Source organism: Styela clava, chromosome 10 (genome assembly GCF_964204865.1).
Source record: "Styela clava chromosome 10, kaStyClav1.hap1.2, whole genome shotgun sequence".
NCBI classification, from domain to species: Eukaryota; Metazoa; Chordata; class Ascidiacea; order Stolidobranchia; family Styelidae; genus Styela; species Styela clava.
The window spans coordinates 7,208,880-7,231,764 of NC_135259.1; the positions used below are offsets into that span (position 1 = coordinate 7,208,880).

The window sequence follows — 22,885 nt, forward strand, 5'->3', positions numbered from 1 at the left end:
GTCAGGCCACAATGCTTTCAGCTGTTTAAAATATTCTCTGCTACAAGCTATCAACTCTCAAGCCAGACTTGTGTATTGTTAATCCCAGATTCGTCCGAATACCAGTCGACAATATTTCCGAGTGGAATAATTATGCTGAGGTGTTTTGAAATGGACGGTGATGATGTGTAGCCTTTGTTACCCGGTCTGATGACAAATTGGTGCTTCTTGTGTAGAACGATGCTTTTGTTATTTCGGTGTTTTATATTTATATTGAATGACAATGGCTCGATCTCATTTATCATGCCAAGTTCGATTTGACCGCTAAAATAACGATATTCTTGTTCTTACAAGCATTCCCGTATTGCAAAGTGGCACCTTCCAAATTCTCTACAGTCTGTCTAATTGTCTATAATATTCACGTTTTACTTGCGTTCGTTAAATTCAGATGTACCCAAGCTTTTCAGGCTGTACGAAATAAAAATGCCTTCAAAATTCCGCGCTCGTTACTTCATAGATGCTGGTTGAATTAGGCAAAGCTTTGTGGTTTCAAAAACATCACATATATGCACATTACATTAAGCTGCCCGACAGTGAGTATACAGCCATCCTATTAATTCCACAAACTCGCCTACTTTAACTCATTAACGAAAATCAGCATCAAGTGTAACATTCCATTATTACGACGTTTCGCGGTTTTCTGAATATTTCTTTGTCGTGTGGAAGGCGATTGCAGCAATTTTAGGATAAAGAGCTAGACTATTATAAATCAACCTGGTACAAAAGATCCCTAATAAAAACCATCAGGAAAAGACAACTACAATTTTTTGGGCACATAAACAGAGCAGATGGGATAGAAAAGAAAATATTGTGTGAAAAGATTTGCGGTACCAAAAGTAGAGGAAGACAACGCACAAAATACACCGACGGTCTGAATAATTACGCAACGAAGAAAGAATCCTCCAAAATGGAAAGCCATGATCGCCGATGCCTATAACAGACCTGGTACATGAGGAAGAAGACGTAAACACTACTATTTATCTGCTCAGCCGAGTTCAGCGAACATGAGTGATTTTTTTAGTTTTTAAAGGAAAATCAGGCAGGGTTGGGGAAGGAGAGTTAACCTTTTGTTTTTATTTTTGGCATACATGTTAACGATCACAAAATTGAGTTTCAATTATAAAAGCAGCAATTTTTTTCGTGAACTTGCGCCGTGATTTTTTTCTGATAATTTTGGGGCTGCGCAAACAAAATTTTGATAACCGCTGATGTAATTGACGTACAAATATATTACTCTTACTTCATCCTAAACTAGCCTTCAGTGATCTTAACTAGTCATAAGACAAGTATGAGACTCGGGATTATTCTGTAGTTGATAAATATATTGAAGATTTACATATGACGGCTAAACAAGAGAACATGGCAACGGTAACACCCTTAATTCATAGTTATAATCGAGTCCGCACGTGCCAATTCCACAATGTATACATTACAAATAGGCATTTCATGCTGCTTTGATGCTTCTTTGGATCAGGATGCATTTTCAGATAATCCATGTCGTGAAACAATTGTATAATATAATAATTACTACGACATGGGATATCGAATTATCCGTTTTGTACACGTACAATTATTATAAATGTACTTGGCTAATCACTTATATCAGCATAACGTAATATCTTTATGATACGGAAGAAATTCCCCCCATGTTGGTATTTTTTTTTAAATGAACAATTGATTACATTCTAAATGATTTCATATTTGAATACAGTTTCAGTCTAAGTACAATTTGTCTATATATTTCTTTATTTATTACATTTCAAAAAATTCAAGAGCATATCTCCACACTGACACAAGTAATTTCATATCGTTTCCCTTGACTGAGCAAGTGTAATATATTTTAAAATTCTTTTCCAGCACACCCAATCTTACGCATGCACTTGATTGCTCACTTTAGATAAATTTCTACTTGAATTCTCCACCGATCAAAGTATTTAGGAGTGATTTCATCTCAATTGTTTCTGAATTGTCCCTCTATTTGTAAATACATGATGGATTACGATATTCACCATGCATTCTATACCCATTTTCACTTGGTTTTCAAACGAATCACCATAGCCCAAAATCTTCTATCCTGTAATGACATGGAGTTAGGTCGACTTTTCTAATCACAAAACTGAAATTCACAATGTATAAATGTATTCAAGTAGAATAGGAAAAGCAGTTATGATAATACAAAAATGGATAAAAACAAAATGCGAAGTAAAATAACAATTGTGACAGATTTTAATTAAGATTCGAGTTGTCAACATAAAAATAAATAAATCAGTTTGTTCAAAACAATATGGAACTCCAAGAAAATAGCAAACAATCATATTCCAGATATTCATTCATCTGACCCATTCAGTCCACATCAACCGTGTTGTTAAATCTGTAAAAATTGTTATACATTATTAAATAAAATTAAATTACCATTTTTTCAGACTAAATTTTTATTGGCATTTAAAAATAACACTAAGTTGAATCCTCGTAATTAATAATTTCACCAAGGTCATGATTGTACTTACCACTGATATTCCATTTTCTTGATTTATACTCTGCATTTCCGTTGATACATTCCTTCACAAACTGATTTGGATGTTTTTCTGATTCTAACATATCTCGTAGAAATGCTATGTATGCAATAGCAAGATGTAATGTGTCTATCTGAAAAGAAGTTTGATTATATTGAAAAACTTTTAAAAGATATTAGATAATTTGTAAAACATTACGACTGCACTTATTTTTTCAAATATTCTTTCTGAAAATAATTTTTTATAAACTTAGGAGGCTAAAAGGGAAACCTTTTATGATGAGAGTAAAACATTCACTAAAATTTGTGATCATCTTGTCAACTTTTTCTGTGAACAAATGTATTCAGAAAGTAAAGTCTAGTAAGTTTGTTACACAAACTTTTTTCCTAATACTGTTATTTCAAACGTTTGTTAATAATATTGATTACCTTTGAAAGTCTTTTTTCATATGGGAATGTTGGAACACGAGACCTCAATTCTTCAAATCCTTCGTTGATATTGAACATTCTTTTTCGTTCCCGATTGTTTGCCGATTTTCGTTCTCCATTTAAACTAAGCAATGTTAAATTTGATTAATTTTAAATGCTCACTTCTAACTAAATTTATCTATATGGTAAACTCCATAATATATTCTCTCGGAAACATTATGATCCAATTTATAAAGCATTTTTTAACCTCACACGACATTACTCGAAATATATAGTAATAATATTTATCGTGTTATATGAGGAAACCTTACGTCACGGGAGAAGTTCTCTTTTCCTTTCTTCGCATTTGTCTTGAACTAATCCTTTGTTCCTTAAGTTTGAAATTGTCAACTTGTTGTTCTTTTACGTGGTGTTGATGGAGTTGATTATTTTTAGTCATTTCAAAGGGAGTGGCAACGTATGGATATACAGGTAATACAGGAAAGGCTTGAATTCTTTCAGTTGTAACAGGAACAACATCGGCGTGGGAATAATACATCTGTCCGCACATTTCTCTAACTTGTTCATTTAATGTTTTATCAAGAGTTTGAAGATACGATTCATCTGATATTGATGACAAGAACTCTTCACCAAGTTGGCAAATGATTTCCCCATTTGCATCTGCTTCTATAAATGTAAATTTTAATTTTAGACAATGAATATTTCGAAAAAATATGATAAAGAAACAACGAGTCCCAATTATTTCATCCTGGAAACCTACCTTGAGAAGTTTCTATTATTTTGTCGTCTATCTTATCGTCAACTAAATAATTGCCATTTGTCGGCAACTCCAGCTGTAAAGAAATAACAGAAACATGTAGAAACAAGGTTTGTTTCTTGTTCTATTTTCTCATAAATTCAATCTAATTCTTTTTCAAAAAAATCTGTAAGTTAACAAGTTACATGCCTGGAATAAATCAGTACTGCTACCGAGCAACTGTTCATTAAATGATTGCAGAACAGTGAATTGTGAAGACTGTGAATCTTGAATGTAATCATTCTCCACAAGTATTGCTTTTGGTCCACATCCATCGACAAAGACATCATCATTGTATATGAAAGATATTGCTTCAGATTCTTGCTCTTGAGTAACTGATATTACTTCTGTGGAGTCAGATAAATATTCGGTTTTGTCATTCGATTGAGAAAGCAACACGGGAATCTGTTGATCATCTCCTTCAATGAAAATATTCTCAGGTGAATGTGAAGTTTGCAAACATGCAAATTCAAGTATTTTTGAATCTGGAATATTTTCTGAATTCATTATTAAATGTAATCCACAATCGAATGAATAGATAACTGATGTCTTATTTCCAGTACAACCCCCTTATATATTGCAAACACACGACAATCCCAGATGACATTAAATATCATCTGTTTCATGCATGTCGGGATAGTCGGGGAAATCTGTATTTGTTCCATGGATTAGTGTGTATCTGACAGTTTAGCACGTGTAATTGTTGTTGTGTAGTCAGTGTCCACGCGTAAGCACGGCGTGACACCAAAATTGATACCTCGATTCATTTATAATACTATGCATACATTCGAATCATTATAAATGTTGAATATTATAATCTTGCATTAGTAAATTTTACAATCAGATATATAATCTCAACAATGTACGCGACTACAATCTTCTTAGTAAAAAGGAGTTCCAAAACTTTCCATGTCTCAATGTAAAGATATGAATGGTATTAATCATCACAATGTGAAGAAATTTTAGCGCTTCAATTAAAGTTAATTTTATTACTTAAAATTTGTTCCAGCACAAACATGGGTTAAATGACCCCGTAACGACATATTTGATAAACAGAATTAAAATAAAAACATCCTGATTTAACAGAAAATAATACAAGTCAAAAACGACATTAATTTTGCCCACAGGTAAATATTCAGATCCGGAAAGGCAGATAGAATCGATTTTTAACAGGACAATATCTATATTTTGCGTATCATAATTTGTCCAGGTATAATTTGACACCAATACTTCTTTGTTTGATTTCCTGCTTTAAGTTGTTTGTTTGAAAATGTGATTTTTGTTATAATTGTTCATATTTTACATAAGAATTTGACAAATCATAACGTGGCATCATAAGAAAGGCATGTAACAAAGCAGCGAAGTTATTGGCGTGGTATATTCGGTTTGCACTTATTTTATAATACTTATTTTTCTATACAGCAGCTGGCATAGTTCTACTCGGAATAATGTTATTTATCCTAATCTTATTTTACATACTGGATATAAGAATATATATTAACAAGGAACACGATTGTTAGAAATATTTTTTTGCTTCAACTGAGTATTTGTAAAGGTATTGCAAAAATATGAAGTGGATGAAAGGCCATTACTTTCTCACTATTTTTTCATCATCTTCAGGTTAACAAGATGTTTTTGTATAATGTTTGTTTCATGTAAAAAATGAAGAACAACGACAACTAAATAGGGAAACACAATAAGCAAATATTTATTTTACGTTCCCTGGAAGTCACAATAAATTAAGCATCTCATTATAGGGGAACAAATAGAGCAGTTTTTGAATTTTGGAATAATATCTGAATCCAGGACTATACGTGGTCTACAATTAAATGTGAATGATTACACCTATCCGTTGATATGCTACAAAACATACAGACGAAGATATCAAATATCATAAAATAAGATCCGTACCATGCATGCAGGGATAGTTGGGGAAATTTGTTCTGTGGATTAGTACATACATGACAGTTTAGCACGTGCGATGATGGTTGTGTCGGTAACATTGATAATCTGTACTCTAGCTGCATGACACCAGGATTGATAGTTTTGATAGCTTCAATAATTTGTTATAATCATCTAATACTTAACTTTTGTTGGAATGATTTTTCAAATTAAATCATTGTTTGATGAAATATTCCAGAAACAAGTACCAAATATAAAACTAAGTAAGTTTCAATTTTTGCGTTTCAGGTAAAACTTCATTGGGTTTAGTGTATTTTTCCTCCTCAATATATTCGACAGACAAGGTGATAAGTTTTCACTTCAAAATTTACTTATAGTTGACTGTAACTCGTAACCCATTGTAGCTCTGTTTGTGCATTGCAGGAATTAACAGAACTGGAAATAGTAACGGTTTAGTCATACTGACTATAAAAACATTTCTTTATTTATAAAAACGAAAATCAAATAAAGAAATATTGATGTTACGTTTCCTGACTTTTACAACACATTATATTTGTTTACTTAGTACATATGTTTTATCGATTTTATTCTTCATTTCCGCATACTGTACTTTATTTAAATCAAATTTTGATTTTTTCGTTATTTTTGCTTTAATATTCAAATTACGGTTATAACAACGATGTTATGGCTGATATATACCACATTTTGACATCTTAAAAGATAATGAGGTCAAAGGTGACCTAAAAACACTATACTCGTGTTATTCTTGAGAAAACATACCTTCTGTGCAAAGTGTCCCAGATTACTGAAACTTTTGGTTACAATCAATCATACGCAAACAAAAATTTGCGTCTAATGAAGTTTTTTTTTCATTTTTGTCAAAATATAAAAATATATGGGTTTTGTTTTTGGGAGATCAACCTGAAAAGGTATAACTTTATTGAATGAATTTTCTTTCGAGTACTGAAGCACTCTTACACAATCAATCGGTTCACAATGTGTCGTACTTTATTCACAATTTCTACCTGACATTGCTGGCCAAATGCTTATTTGTAAATCTACAAATTACGCAGGGGATTTTAGATAGATATAGCAGCGGTTTAGCTTTCCATCGCCGGATTAAAGATATATATATATATTTGTTCACCACCCTTTTTGTCGCTGTTTAATCATAAAACACTAATTCGGGGTAAAGGATTTTGCACTTGCCATATTTTGATACCAGGCACTCACTCTATACCACTTACACTCAAAGATCTCAAGCTAATTTGATTCATATTAATTGTACTCAAGATAATACACGAGGTACTTATTATAATGTAACAAAGTGACTTTATATGTCCACGATCTTTGGTGGCCTCCACGAATTTTCTTTGTCCCACGGAACACGATTGCAGCAATTTCGGGACAGAGAGCTAAACTATTAAATATACGATTGATGTTTTGTATCATATTTTGACTATTAATATGTCTAACTCCACAAAATGATTTACCAAGCGGAGCTGTTGAGGTCTTATTTGTCCAAAACATGCAAATTATTAGCAATACTAAACTAGACGCCAGGCATCTATGAGACGTGGGAGACGTGGGATTGTCCTGTGTTGGTGCATATATTGAAGATTTATATCCGATGGCCCAAATAACAGAACAGTGCATCCTGTAATTCGGAATCGCAGTTGGAAAACACACCTTGTGCGTGCCGATTCCACAATAGATACATTCTGAATAGCGTTTCATGCTGCTTTGATACTTCTTTGGATCAGGATACTTTTTCAGCTAATCCATGTTGTGAACAGTTGCTTAATCTAACTACGGCATGGGATGTTTAATTATCCGTTTTGTACACGTGCAATATAAATGTATAAGGCTAATCACTTATATCAGCATGATGTTATATCTTTATGATATGGAAAAATCTCCCCCCTTGTTGATATTTTTAAAAAGAAACAATTGATTACATTGATAATGATTCAATATCTCAATACATTTTCAGTCTAAGTACAAATATTAAATAAAAAATAACGAACAAAATCGAAACGAAAAAATTTCATTCAAATGAAATACTGTATGCGGAAATAAAGAATGAAATCGATTTTGACGAGATAAAACACAGAAATAATTTATTGTAAAATTCGTAACATCAATATCTCTTTATTTGATTTCCGTCTTTATAAACAAAGAAATATTTATAGTAAGGGTGACTGAACCTTTACGATTTCCAGTTTTATTAATTCCTGCAATGCACAAACAGAATTACATTGTTATGAGTTACAACCAACTTCATGTCAATCTTAAAGTGGAAAAGTATCCCCTTGTTTGTCGAATATATTGAGAAGAAAAATTCACTAAACCCAATATAGTTTTCCTGAAATTTAAAATTGTTTTAACAAAAGCTAAGTATTAGATAATTATAACAAATTATTGAAGGTATCAATCCTGGTGTCATGCAGCTAGAGCACAAGTGTGCAATGTTACCGACCCGACCATATTCACACGTGGTGAACTGTCTTATATACTAATCCATAGAACAAATACAGATTTCCCCAACTATCCCCGAATGCAAGGAACGAATAATACTTGTTACTCTATATTTCGTCTGTGTGTTTAATAATGTGAGTGCAATCATTCATTTAATTGTGGATCACGTATAGTGATGGATTCGGATTTTATTCGAAATTCAAAAACTACTAGATTTGTTCCAAAGATGCTTTATATGTTGTGACTTTCAGTAATATCAATATTTGCATGTTATGTTTCATTATTTAGGCTTCGTTATTCTTCATATTTTACATAAAACAAACATTAAACAAAAATATCTTGTTGACCCAATGACGGTATTAAAATAGTGAGGAATTAATGGCCTTTCATCCTCTTTACATTTTTTGCAATATCTGTACAAATTCTCATTTGGGGCAAAAAAACAACTATAACAATCATGTTTTCTTTGGATATACATACTTATATCAAGTAATATAAATAATAAGATTAAGGTAAATAATATTATTTCGAGCAGAACTACGCCAGCTGCTGTATAGACAAGTATAGAAAAATTAGTATCAAATTACAAGTACCACGCCGATAACTTCGAAGCTTTTGTAAATGCCTTTCTTATGTTGCCATGTTATGAATTGTAAAATTCCTCTGTAAAATATGAACAATAATAACGAAAATCACATTTTTAAACATACAACCTAAAGCAGGAAATCAAACAAAGTAGTATTGATGTCAAATTATACTTGGACAAATTATGATTCGCAAAATATAGATTTTGTCGTTTTTAAAAATCGATTATATATATCTGTCTTTCCGGATTTAACTGTTTACCTGCGAGCAAGTGTTTTCGTCTTTGATTTGTATTATTTTAGTTAAATCAGAATATTTTTATTTCAATGCTGTTTATCAAATATGTCGTCACGTGGTCATTTGACTAATGTTTGTGCGGGAACAAATTGTAGGTATTGCTAAAATTCCTGCATATTTTTATGATGACTATCATTCATGTCTTTACATTAAGACATAGAAAGTTTAAAACTCCTTTTTTCTAAGAAGATTGTAGTCGCGTACATTGTGAAGATTATGTATGTATCTGATTGTAAAAATTACTAATGCAAGATTATGATTTTCAACGTTTTTTATGCCAACGAGTAATTATGGGTCTATAATGAATCAAATGTATGCATAGTATTATAAATGAATCGAGGTATCAATTTTGGTGTCACGCCGTGCGTACGCGTGGACACTGACTACACAACAACAATTACACGTGCTAAACTGTCAGATACACACTAATCCATGGAACAAATACAGATTTCCCTGACTATCCCGACATGCATGAAACGGATGATATTTAATGTCATCTGGGACTGTCGTGTGTTTGCAATATATAAAGGGGTTTACTGGAAATAAGACATCAGTTACCTATTCATTCAATTACGGATTACATTTAATAATGAATTCTGAAAATATTCCAGATTCACAAATACTTGAATTTGCATGTTTGCAAACCTTACATTCACCTGAGAATATTTTCATTGGGGAAGATGATCAACAGATTTCTGTGTTGCCAGAACATTTTTCTGACTACACAGAAGTAATATCAGTCACTCAAGAGCAAGAATCTGAGGCAATATCTTTCGTATACAATGATGATGTCTTTGTCGATGGATGTGGACCAAAAGCAATACACGTGGAGAATGAATACATCAAAGATTCAGACTCTTCACAATTGACGGTTTTGCAATCATTGAACAAACAGTTACTCTGTAGCAGTAATGAATCATTTCAGGTATGTTCTGATTTATGTTAAGTTACAGCTATTTTTGAAAAAAGATATTAGATTGAATTTATTAGAAAATAGAACATTCTAATGATCTTGTTTATACATGTTCATGTTATTTCATTGCAGCTGGGGTTGCCTACAACTGAAGAGTATTTAGTTGATAACAAGGAAGATGATGGGAGAATCGAAGCTTCTCGCGGTAGGCCTTCATAATGAATAACTGACAATCGTTGTTGTTTGGGTTTTAATCTTGTCCTGTAAAAAAATATGGTTATTGAAAATACTTCGTCCTTATCATTTTTCCTATATTTAAAAAAAATTTAACTAAATTTGAAATTTACTTTTCTAGAAGCAGATGCAAATGGGGAAATAATTTACCAACTTGGTGAGGAATTCTTGTCATCAATATCAGATGAATCGTATCTTCAAACACTTGATAAAACATTAAATGAACAAGTTAGAGAAATGTGCGGACAGATACATTATCCTCATACCGATCTTGTCCCTGTTACAACTGAAAGAATTCAACCTTTTCCTGTATTACCTGCATTTCCATACGTTGCTACTCCCTTTCAAATGAGTAAGAATAGTCAACACTATCAACACCGCGTGAAAGAACATCATGTTGACAATTTTAAACCTAAGGAACGAAAGATTAATTCAAGACAAATGCGAAGAAAGGAAAAGAGAACTTCTCCCTTGACGTAAGATTTTCTTATAGACGATAAATATTTTTACTATATATTTCGAGTAATGTCATGTGAGGGTAAAAAACGCTTTATAAATAAGATTATGATGCTTACGATAGAATACATTATGGAGTTTACCATATAGATACCTCATGTTATAATAACGCAATTGAAATTATTCAAATTGAACATTGCTTAGTTTAAATGGAGAAACACAAGAAAGAAAATCGGCAAACAATCGAGAACGAAAAAGAATGTTCAATATCAACGAAGGATTTGATGAATTGAGGTCTCGTGTTCCAACATTCCCATACGAGAAAAGACTATCAAAGGTAACAATTAATATTAATAAATCATTTTAATAACATTAGTAAACAAATTTTTCTTGTAACTGATTTACTAAATTTCATTTTCTGAATCATTCGTTCACAGAAACAAATTGCATTTTGCAAGTTTGCATATCTATCATTGCATGGATATTTAGTAAATATTACCTTTCATTCATAGAGCTTCTCTTTATACTCTCATAGCAATTTTCGCTGTTCTAAAATATTTCCAGAAAGGGTAGCAAAAAAAGGTCCGGTAGTAATATTATGAAAATGTAGTTTATGGAAATCTTTTTCCAGATTGACTCATTGCGTCTTGCTATTGCATACATTGCATTCCTAAGAGATATGTTAGAATCAGAAAAACATCCAAATCAGTTTGTGAAGGAATGTATCAACGGAAATCCGGAATATAAATCAAGAAAATGGAACATCAGTGGTAAGTAGAAACATAAAATAGTTGATAAAAAGAAATCGACTATGTTTTTTTTTTTCAACTACCAGAAAAATTGTGAGGCATTGTAATTATTTGATATTGTCGTGTAAAAATTTATTATACTTTTCACAGATTTAACAACGCGATTAATGTGGACTGAATGGGTCAGATGAATGAATAGCTGCAAGATGATTGCTTTCTATTTTCTCGAAGTTCCATATTGTGTTAAACAAGACTGTGCATTTTCATGTTTTCAGTGATAACTGGAAGCAAACCTGTATTGAAATATCACAATTTTACAATTTACTTTTTATTTATTTTTGTCAAATTTTTTTTATCAGCATGACTTCTTTAACCCGTCTACTTCAATACATATAGTCATTATGAACAATATTTCAGTTTTGTGATTATAGAGAAGGCGACCTAACTCTATTTCATTGCAGGATAGACGATTTTTTATCATAGGTGATTCATTTGAAAATGGACTAATTAAAAATGGGTACATCCGTAGTGTGTGTACCAGGTTAGGGTTAGGCTGTAATTTTAATCCGATTTCCCTTATTTTAGTTGATAGAACTTTATCCAATTCCGCTTGAATTCGAGTACTAATATACGCGTACATCGGCAATCGGGTCTACCTGGGATTGTTGGCCGAATGCTTATCAGTTAATCTACAAATTACGCAGAGGTTTTGTGATGGATATAGCAGCGGATTAGTTTTCCAGCGCCGGATTAAAACAATATATATATATTTCTCTTCACCACCCTCCTTGTCGCTGTCTAATCATAAAAACATATGCATATTTATGTGAAATTAAATTATTAATTTAGGGTGAAGAATTGGGCGATTGCTATTATTTGATATATACAAACTGGCGCTCACCCTATATTCCGCTTACATACAAATATGGCAAGCTAATTTGATTCATTAACTCAACTTGCAACGTGTGATTTATTCCGTATTTTGCCTACGTAACTTCTGGTTGCAGTGCGAAATGAACAAACGTTATAATTTATTTTAGTACCTCTTTAATTCACGTACAAACAAAAATACGTAATAAAAATACGTTTAACAACTACTACACAGTAAAAACCCAAATCCGTATAAACAAATACAAATTTATTCCAACATTTTCTTCTTGAGATTATGGTGGAGACAGCTTAGCAACGATCTCCAAGGTGTAAGTTTTTATATCTCTTTGTTTTGACAATCCACCAATCGAAGTCAGATACATAGGTGTGGAACGAAAAGCATTAGCAATTGCAATGTGGATGTAAGATTTTCTATCAACTTTGACCTGTAAAATTAAAATGAATTTGAAAGTGTCATTGGAAATAACAAAATCTCATGGCAGTTTTGCCCTTTGTAGTGAATAACTAAAAATGTACATGCATATTTAAAAATAGGGGATTTAAAAGCATTATTTAAAAGTCTCGTCAGAGTTACATTGTACTATTGGGCAAAAACTATCCTCATCCATAGCCCATCTTGATCGAGGTTGAGAATCGTCTACCACCAGGACAACATCTTCTTTCTTGAAATTTCTCTAACCATAAATTGAATAGATTTTACTGACGAGTATGTTTGCCTATTTTTGATTTAATTACCTTGGCTATAATAATATTTTCATCTTCCACCGATAGCCTGAACGATTTTGTAGAAAATATCGAAAACGTTTCGTTCAATTCCACTTGCGATTCAGAAAGAAACTGTAATGAATAACAAGCAACAAAGAATTACTTTAAATTTAAAATTAAATAAAGATCATTTTATGAACGACGAATTGGGCTAGAAACCGGGTGTTTTGTTTACTCAATATGAAATAAATTTACTTTCAGCAGTCTATTAACAAAATTAACCATTCTGTCCCACAGTATAAGAAAGAATAGATCGAAACAGGTTTTCCTTTGTTAAGGTCAGGATAACAATTGAGAAAGGATCTTGCTTGTGTGTATAAAGTCCAAGGTTTCCATTTCCTAAGCCCCATCAACATCTATTAGCCCCAGCTATGTACTTCATTTTCTTATCAATAATCACCCACTCCCGTAAATCAAAACGATTGTTTTTATTTCAATTCCGATTATATAATTACTTTCTTTAACCGTTAAAAGAAAATTTCAAGTGCGGTTAACACTTTTTTTTTATATTTAGGATATGAATTTTATACTATTACACTCACCTTAGATACAATATCGTTCACTACTGATCCATTTCTGTTAACTATCGGTGAGATGGTATATCGAGCTGCAGAACTGATTGAAATCGTATGTAATAAAACGATTCCTACTAGAACAACGCACCCGAGGTATTTAGAGCAAAACATCGCTACTTTTGTTCGTTCCACGTCCTGGCTGGTATGTGGTCAAGGTCACGGAGAGCTAGAATTTATTTTCATATACTTTGATAAAATTATTTAAAGTTCACTAAGATTCCAGTGTAAATAATGCTAATTGATCGTATCTAAATAAACATTCCGAACTCTAATTCCTTCTTATCACTGAAATTCATTCATGCGCTACCTTCTTAGACTTCGTCTTGTGGAGTCATGAGGAGGCAAATAGTTACATTTACTAGGTAATTCAAGTTAAACTACTTCTACTGTCAGTTATTCTTTCATTTCACCAATTGTCCATCTAAATAGCTCATGCCAAATTGTAAGGGTACGTGTAATAGGATTAATGGAACTCCGAAAATGTCATTGCCAAATTATAAACATTAGAGGTTCACCTCATACATCTTCTCATGCAGCTTAACGGATCGTTCAACGTCACGAGCTATTGTTACGGCGGCTATTTGTAAGATAGTCTTGGCGTGAGTAATAATAGTATGTTGATGTGAAGAAATTGCAATGTGCAGATATAGTATGAGATAATCGCATGATAAACTTGGCTCGATGAAATCTAGGTACAAGTTTTACGTTTCAATTTAGTTATAATTCCAGGCATAAATGAATAACAGTATTAATCTTCAAGTGTTTTTAATCAAAAAAATTCACGATTTGTCTTCAGGCTTTCAGAAAATGTTTTCAAGAGCATGTACATAAGGATTGTTTTGGTATTATGTTGTTGGCATAAGTTTTTTATTGTCAGATTTAAAGTCTATTTTTCAAACTTTTAAACTATTATAGCTGCCTTAATTTTCAGCAATGTTAGCGGCCTAATAAAGTTTAGGTGATGTTTTGGAAAACGGAAATATCGTTCTATCCATTGTCGCATTCCAAACTCGTCAATACTGTATCCTATACTCAACGCTGTATATAACTCGCTATAACTTTCTCACACCACCATAATTCATAAGTATCAGAAAAATATTAATAATACTCCACTAATTACCAATACAAAAGAAAATATTTATTTTTCCATTTAATACACAAACCAACTACAACAAAAACACACTAATGTAAAAAGTACATAATTATGAGGTTGTGAAGAAAAATGTTGTAAAGATACCGAAAAATATACAGGTTTATATTAAACCAAATATGATCTTTTGCAAAAATGACAATTGTTTTAATTATTCCCGAGGTCGAAGAGTCGCAGTAACTTCTAGGATGAAATCTTTTGAACCAATATATTTGATGGAAGTAAGATAAGTAGGAGAATCGAAAGTTTCTCTGATTGCCATATTGATGTATCGTCGCCTACCAACTTGGATCTGAAAATAAAACGAGAAAATATAACGCCTTAAAGTAAACTGTATGGACTTTTGTCAACTCAGATGAAATGGTATCACATACTAACCTACGAGTAAGTCCTAGGTATTCAGGCTTAGTTTCGGGACAATTAGAATAATATGATTGTCGAAGCGTTGTGCATATAAATATTTCAAATAATCTTAAGCTCACGACGGCTCACGACTCAAGGTTTAGTGGAACGTTCTTTCTTGCTAAATTCATTAATGATGAAGGAAATGACATACGTATATATGAGAATAATTTTACCAATTATGATTCTAACGTTACTATTTTTTTGTATAAAATGATTCGTCAAAGTAGAAGAAATCACCTTGACTAAGATAATGTCGTAATCTTCAATTGCTCTTTGATAAGATTTAGCAACAAACATTGTCGAAAAATTGTCATTGAGGTCATCTTGCGCTTCTTTGATGAACTGAAAATAAATAAAACCAAGTCATGTTCGGTGAATATTAAAATAAAATGAATGCTTTTGGCGCCTTCATAGTATGTGCACCAAGATGGCGGACACCGGAGGTTAGAGTTAGTGCATAATTTTATTCTAATTTCCCTTATTTTAGTTATATTACAAGTTCGGGAACTAGCCAAGTGACTCCCGTAGTGTTTGTACCTGAAATTATGGCCTAACTCTAACCTGTTGGTACACATACTGCGCTATCTTGGTGCACATACTACATGAGTACCATGCTTTTTGTTAGTCATTACCCACAGAGAACAGATGGCATTACTGTAATAAGAACCTAATTCACGAAAGACTGGGCCTAAAATCCCAATTAAATCGAATAGTTTGCTAAAACTAGCTTACTTTTTGAACGGTCTTCTGATATCGAGCTCCATTGGTGTCTCTGAATCCAGAAATTGTGTAGGTTGTGGCAAATACTGAAGAGACAGAAAGTCCAATCACCACCAGAAGGAATGCAAAGTAGTTCATCTTGTTTCTTCGTTTTTGTTTGTACTCACGATTTTGCTTGACTGAAAACTTATATATGTAATCTTGCTTTGTCGCTTTGCTTATATACTACGAAACCATTAAAAATGTTTAATTTTCTAACAATCAGATAAATATGGCCCATTGAAAATTTACACATGAAGACTGTCATTATTCATGGCTTATACTTGTCTAACTTAGAACTTGAGTTGATAGAAAAATAAAATTTTACCATACACGTGTTAATTTCAGCGACAACACTCTACGAGTAAGTATACTAGGATATATATTCTGAATATATGTATTCATGTTCAGTTCATACATGAATGTAGCCTAAACTAGGCTTAAATTAAAAATAAGCTTAGTCGAATATGGTTATTAATTGTAATACTTTGACCATAAGAAGGTTGGACTTACGCTAATATTGCGAAGAGTCAATGTATATGTGTTAATTGTCTTCTAATGCATATAAAACAAATAGTGAATATTCACATCCAGTAAATAAATCATGTGTCCTCTCGCCGCGCGCGAACGTGATATAAATCTTAACATAAATCTTCTTGTCTAGCAGCGACTTCTTTGAATTTTTAATGACACTTGGTCGTCTTTTGTTAAATGAGTCGAGTATACAACGAACCCATACAAAACACATAATATTAATGTGGAAACCTCTGTAGAACATAGTTCCAGTAAAATACCTCAGACTGTTTAGCATTGTCAAAATTTCGGGCCGTGACTCGTAACTGAGATGTACAAAGCCGAAGCAGTGTGTAAAGGTGTACAGCGGTTTCAATATTCGAAATAGTTTAACGTGTTTGCGTTTTCAAATTATTTTGCAAATCTGTGCAATTGTCACTATTTCTTTCATTCCGAATAGTAGAGTATTTTGTATATTGGTAAATGACCCATGTTAGGTATATCTCATAAACTGCTTGAGTACCGACAACAGTACTTACTATACGCCACCCTTGTGACGCAATTTTAGAAGACCCAAAATAGTTCAATAGTAATTATATATATTCATTGAGGTTTACAAGTTATCGCTAGAGTGCCTATTGGTGCCATTGATTTTGAAGCAAATCACAGCCCTTATGTTAAACTTTACCCTTACGTGAATTACGGGTTTCCAATTATACGATACAATTTGGCTACATTATGGAGAAGTAAAGAGTTATGGGCACCCTAACTTCAGCAAACGTTGACGATATGTTCATATCAATAAACATAATTTAGGTTATTATTTCTTCGTATCTTGACCCCTTACTTTCAATGACATATATCAGGGTGGTCCAAGGTTGCTCGGTTGAAGGGCCGCAAAAACTTTTGAGAGGGTCTCGCGGGCCGCAGTCGGAGAAAAACCCATGAGTGATCAAAATATCGCGAGTTTACTTACTTTAAATATATTAAATTAAAAAAAGAGAGTTTAGCGTTCTAATCGGCCGATTGTTATGTTACATGGGTGTTTTTTATTATTTTAAGGAAGATATATAAAGCATATAGTCATTTTAAAATTGCTTCCCGAGTAGTACCGTGGCATTTTCCGTAGCTTTTCTCGCGTTTGGTTTGGTAATGTTGCTTTAAATTATATTGTTTCGTGACAGATATTATTTTAATTATAGCACACCGTTGCGGGCAAGGAAATACGTTTCCTCTCAGTTTTCCTCTGTCACTTGTCCTTCAAGACTCCTTTTATGATGAATTGTTTTATTTGACTAATTTTATAACTTGCAGGGGCCTAGTGCTATCGTCAAAGAACAACCAAGTCAGTCTAAGTTGGGATTTCGATGCCTAGCTAAAAAAAAATGGATTGCGCCGCGCTTAGTCAGCTATGCGTTCCGTCACTGCGGTCACATGGCCCACGCTTGAAAATAGAGGAATTCATTTTCCATATATCGATCACAGAACCTCACTCCCGTATCGGCACCCTAGATACAACATTGAAATTGGATTAGTATACGCTAAAGGTAAAATTGTTCAGTCCGCCCGGAATGTGTTCGCGAGTCGCATGCAGACCGCGTGCCAGGGTTTGGACCACCCTGAGTCTTATATATATATATACGTTAACTTTTAAACCAGACCATTATTCCAATTTTTGTTTCATTATTTTACAACCATTTTGTTCGCGTTATGCTGATTATTTGAAATTGGATTTGTTGTTCATGGCTTTCATACGACCGTGTCCATGCATCTGATTTTATTTGAACTAAGCCTCTTATTTTCAGGATGAAATTCTGTCCTATAAATAGGTTTTATTTTATTTCAAAGTCAGGAAAGTTAGAGAATTTCAAACCACTCGCTTCAGCATTGTCCTATCATTAATGTTTCCTCAGACATATAATTTATTGTTAATATATATTCAATATGTTAAACAAGAGAGAAATTGAAAACTTTACAAATACTCACTCACTACATCAGAAAACGCACATGTGCTTAGTAAATGCAGATACAACAAAGCGCATCTCATCGTTTTATATTGAAAAGCCTATCTATACTCGTGTTGTGATTTTATAAGGTACATTCAGTTCATGTTTACATTTTGGTTATTTTTTCCTTGTGAATTTTGATGCAATGAGGAGTTTGAAAATAGTGTGCGTTCTATTTTCTTGCCATTTGTAAGAATGTCGATGTTGAAAATGTAGTCGCATAAAAAACGATCCTCAGGATGTAAAAAAAATTAGATTGATTCTAGATCCGAACACCGGAAAAATCAAATTATGGTAACACAAACTTTGGCGTGTGGCGAGCCCGCATTACCATCACTGGAAGTATATATCACTTCAGTGAATTAAATTATAAATCCTGGCGGTTTGTAAATAAGACTTGCCAAAATCTGGTTCATTTACTACTTTGTAACGCAATGAAACGCGATTTATCCATTGAGTGGTATAAACAATATTGGGATAATATGCTTAATATTTAGAATGGGAGAGAGAGAAGCTGGCCATATGGTGTACCACGGCCTTTCGTCCGATTACCTGCCTAGGTTGGGTATGGGCTAGCTAGCCTGGTGTTGTTTATTTCAGGTACATACACTTAATGGTAGGGGATGCTGTAACCGATAGGCGACCGACCTTTATTATAATTTACTCCTCCGAATAAACTTTGAAAAAATATTTTTGAATCTAGAATATATATTTTTTAAATCCGTCTATGGGCCGAAAGATAATCTAATAGGCTGTTGCACTCATATCGAGGCCTCTAAGCAAGGCTGGATTAACCATTAAGCAGTATAAGCACGTGCTTAGGGAACCAAATCTTCAATGTTACCTCAGTGTTAGATGAGGTAATTCGCGTTGGTCAGGCAACACGGATTTCAATATTGAACCGGTTGAAATAAATCTGTGCATATTATTTTTCCACAAGTATCATCTGAAACCTTCTATAAATGTTTGTAGGCATGACAAATATTTAAAAAAAAAAAAAGGCAAATTAATCATAACTTGTCCCTCAGTTAGTAGCGAAAGAATGTTTCCTCGACCATTGCCCCCTAAAAAATTCTCCCCATACTTTACTACTGCAAAAAATTATGCTTATTTTGAGAGTGTTCTGGAGAGTGGGCACTTACAATTTGGTTAACATGTTCAAAAACATAATTTTTCATTATTTACATCAACTATTTGATCACATCTTGGGCTAGTCTGTCGCAGCGTTTGCGGGACTGATGTTTGATTATTTCAACTAAACTAAAAGCTTTTAGGAAAATGACTAATGACTATCATGTTATTTGATTTAGAACTTGTTTTTGAAAACACAATTGAAACTGACAAATAAAGTACAAAACAACGAAAACAAACCGACGCTTACAACGGTGGTTATCAGACTGAGCGGTTGGACAAATTGGAATTGTTTCGTCATTGCTGATTGGTAATTGTTACGGAAATAAACAAAGAAATCGATTCTCGTGGAAACATTCACACTGACACTTACTTATTCAATTTCAGATAACATGGAACGTTTTTATAAATATTACTTTCCATATATATGGCACCAAAGTCGTAAGTACTTAGGTCCCATGAAAGGCACAATCCGACCCTCGTTCTAATCACTCAATGTATAAAACACTGTCGAATGATGCCTGGTGGAGCATGTCCCATTAAACCCCGGGCAATTGTTCTTCAAAGCATCGAAGATTTTTAGACTGCTCCGTGTCAAGAATACACTTGCCAACGTTATGAATATTTTACACTGGACTAAGGGCAAAGGGTAATATGCCAGGCAGTAGTTTGTCCTGTTGTAAAGTATATATTCAAAAAAAGAAAAAAGAATATGGCAAAATGTTAGTTTCAACCGTTCAAAACCAATTCAATCTAATCTCATAGCTTGCATTGCTCTGCGATGTCAAATACCGAAACTCATTACTGATTCCGGATAAAGTATGAGTGTGAGTATTGATTTTCCATTGTGCCTCATGTCCCCATATACTTAACATGAGGACCAGCACTGTTATTTCAGTTTTCTTCTTTAGACGCAAAACTGATTTTTTAAGATTCCTTGTATCAATTGCCAGGGATGTAGCCTAGTATTTATAGAAAGTGGATTTCTTTAGTATGTTTTTGCTTACTCAGCATCACCTGGAGTTGTTTTTCTGAGTTGTTTGGTCAGCACGTAAGGTTAAGAGCAACCCTACCACGCATTAGGCTGATGCTGCTCAAAGCGTATGTTGGAAAGAAGTGGCATCAAATGCACGGGAGAAAACTGTCAGTTCTTGGATTGTATAATGCTTGTTGAGAATTGCTCTGATCATGAAGAAAGTGTGAGTTAGACAACAACTAGTATCATCCCTTGTGTGACTATGATGACAAAAAAAATCTCCATGTTGTCCGAGCACAAATTCTATGTCATTGGCTACTTAGCTGATTTTGTTGCTAGGTTACGAAACAAAGAGGACTTGTCACCAGGAGTAGGAGTCCAATTTCTCTCAACTCGGATTCGATTGTAAACTTTCCTCGACTCGACAAGCCTAGTTGAAAATAATTGCCATTCTTATGCATCGTAAACTTATCAATATTTGGAAAAAAATTATTTTTGTGATTACCGGTATATATTTTTCGTTTCTAACAATGCATATGTTTTGATTATAAAATTTGAAATGCAACAGTTTACAGTTATTCTTTATAACATTTGAACTTTGAACTCTCCTGTTCGATTAAAATTATTGAATTCATATTGAAGGGACTCATTATGAATATAAATTAAGTTGAATAAAATCATCCATAGAAAGTAATAATCATCTCTGTTTGTCATATGAATCTCATTATTAAACCGCATTAAGTAGGTCGTAAAATAAATTATGGACAGTTTAGTTTTGGAATGAGAAACCAATTCAACTTTATACAAATGCACGAAAAAAATATATAGTTTATTTATATTATAATAAGACGCTTAAAGTCATCGATATATTTTTAACAATTTTTGATCCGCGAATTTTAGAATTGTAATAATAAAAAAAAACGAATGAAAGAGAAGATTTTATATTACTATTTTTGATACCCTCAAAATTGCCTCGAACCAGTTGTGTGTTTTACAACAGGAAAAATACAGTATTTTGCATGCGCAAAATACAATATAGACACACAGTATTTGAGTCTGGGCAAGCCCGATAAGCATTATTATTACGTAACAAATGCAAGTTTTTCCGCTGCCGGGGTTTAAAAATGAAGTGCCAAAAATCGCGTGTCCAAATCCAGACTGACAAATGATCCTACAATAACTTCCGCAGTATGCATTAGTTATTGTCTCACTCCAAAAGTAGTGTGATAAATTTTATTCGCAATGGTAGCAGTAGCATCAAAATGCCCGATTTGTTCTAATTCTAAGCAAGCGAAGAATCGCGTTTGGAGGAAATTGTAAATTAGATACTGAAGTTGAGCAGTCATGTAACATTCATGGTTTGAGAATATTTATTTTTTGCTCATGGGGTGACACATGAATACTTAACACTTACGACTAAAAATTAGGCACGCCCTTTTTCCGAATTGTATTATTTAAATAAATCTTAAATAAATGATGAAACATTTACTCCGGGTACAATTAAATATTCAAATCAACAACTTAAATGGAACATAAGAAATACAAGTTGTGTATGTGCATGTGCAGTTATCTGCACATTTAGTGTCCATTCGTTTTTGTGTAGGACCTTATTACCGATCAGTCGATCGCGATCTATGTTGAAGATTTTAGTCGATCGCGATCGGAAGCAGGTTGGCCACCCCTGATATAGACCAAACGACAATTGCATTATTGCGGACTTGGCGAGCTCTCTAATCAATCGCAAATATATTATAATTTATCCACGAGTAATAAAATGTTGTTATTTTGAATGTGATTGTGCTGAATATTCCAGAAAATATCGTTGTTTTCACACCGAGATCTTAAATTACTTCCTCTTCCACTATTTCCATCTATTGATGGGCATCAACTAAAAGCCCTCGAGGCAGTTCAGCTGCATTCAAAGCATTTATTTAATTGCCCGTATTGAAGATAATTAACCAACCGTGCGACGATCATTTCGAATATGAAGGTGTACAACTTTTTTAGAAGTTAAATAAAGTTCATCATAAATAATAAATCATTATTTCTCCTGTTTGAAACTCGATCAAGCTCTTTTGTGAGAGGGTCCATGCTTACATTATGGATATACACATAAAAGGCATTCAACGGTGAAAATCATTCCTCTCTTTGAAGGATTTTATTGTATAACACCATGGATATATTGCTGCTAATTTTAATTTTGTAGCACGTAATTTACTACGTGCCAAACTATAAACAAGATATTTCTAATTTTTTTTATTTGTGCCATAAACGTGTCTTAGATGTGCGAATATAAAAGCCCAATGACTTATGTTCATGCACAC

At 33.1% G+C, this 22,885-nt stretch overlaps 4 protein-coding genes across 6 annotated transcripts; 1 reads left to right on the forward strand and 3 right to left on the reverse strand.

The window, feature by feature from the left end:
- Window positions 1-2,161: 2,161 nt before the first annotated feature.
- On the reverse strand, window positions 2,162-4,307 carry LOC120337327 (uncharacterized). Of its 3 annotated transcripts, none has more exons than XR_013478207.1 (6): window positions 3,927-4,307; window positions 3,741-3,813; window positions 3,292-3,646; window positions 2,981-3,104; window positions 2,547-2,681; window positions 2,162-2,410 (listed from the first exon to the last, which is right to left on the reverse strand). XR_013478207.1 is itself a non-coding variant. In XM_078117109.1 (6 exons), exons 1-6 carry the CDS (start codon window positions 4,281-4,283, stop codon window positions 2,370-2,372), a joined length of 1,086 nt encoding a protein of 361 aa, XP_077973235.1. In that variant the 5' UTR covers window positions 4,284-4,307; the 3' UTR covers window positions 2,162-2,369. The 3 variants fall into 3 exon arrangements, 2 of the variants coding, with proteins under 2 accessions (XP_077973235.1, XP_039261024.2); XM_078117109.1 differs by having other exon boundaries at window positions 2,547-2,685; window positions 3,292-3,643; XM_039405090.2 differs by having other exon boundaries at window positions 2,547-2,685.
- Window positions 4,308-9,597: 5,290 nt separating this feature from the next.
- On the forward strand, window positions 9,598-11,787 carry LOC120337341 (uncharacterized). The gene is made up of 6 exons (XM_039405111.2): window positions 9,598-9,963; window positions 10,084-10,156; window positions 10,307-10,661; window positions 10,846-10,978; window positions 11,273-11,411; window positions 11,541-11,787. The coding sequence occupies exons 1-6, from the start codon at window positions 9,628-9,630 to the stop codon at window positions 11,579-11,581; spliced, it is 1,077 nt and encodes a 358-aa protein (XP_039261045.2). The 5' UTR covers window positions 9,598-9,627; the 3' UTR covers window positions 11,582-11,787.
- A 554-nt stretch (window positions 11,788-12,341) lies between these two features.
- Window positions 12,342-13,767, reverse strand: LOC120337348 (uncharacterized). The gene is made up of 3 exons (XM_039405117.2): window positions 13,589-13,767; window positions 13,017-13,118; window positions 12,342-12,706 (listed from the first exon to the last, which is right to left on the reverse strand). The coding sequence occupies exons 1-3, from the start codon at window positions 13,730-13,732 to the stop codon at window positions 12,554-12,556; spliced, it is 399 nt and encodes a 132-aa protein (XP_039261051.2). The 5' UTR covers window positions 13,733-13,767; the 3' UTR covers window positions 12,342-12,553.
- Window positions 13,768-14,737: 970 nt separating this feature from the next.
- LOC120337351 (uncharacterized) lies at window positions 14,738-16,084 on the reverse strand. The gene is made up of 3 exons (XM_039405121.2): window positions 15,909-16,084; window positions 15,414-15,518; window positions 14,738-15,063 (listed from the first exon to the last, which is right to left on the reverse strand). Exons 1-3 carry the CDS (start codon window positions 16,032-16,034, stop codon window positions 14,923-14,925), a joined length of 372 nt encoding a protein of 123 aa, XP_039261055.2. The 5' UTR covers window positions 16,035-16,084; the 3' UTR covers window positions 14,738-14,922.
- Between the last annotated feature and the right edge of the window lie 6,801 nt (window positions 16,085-22,885).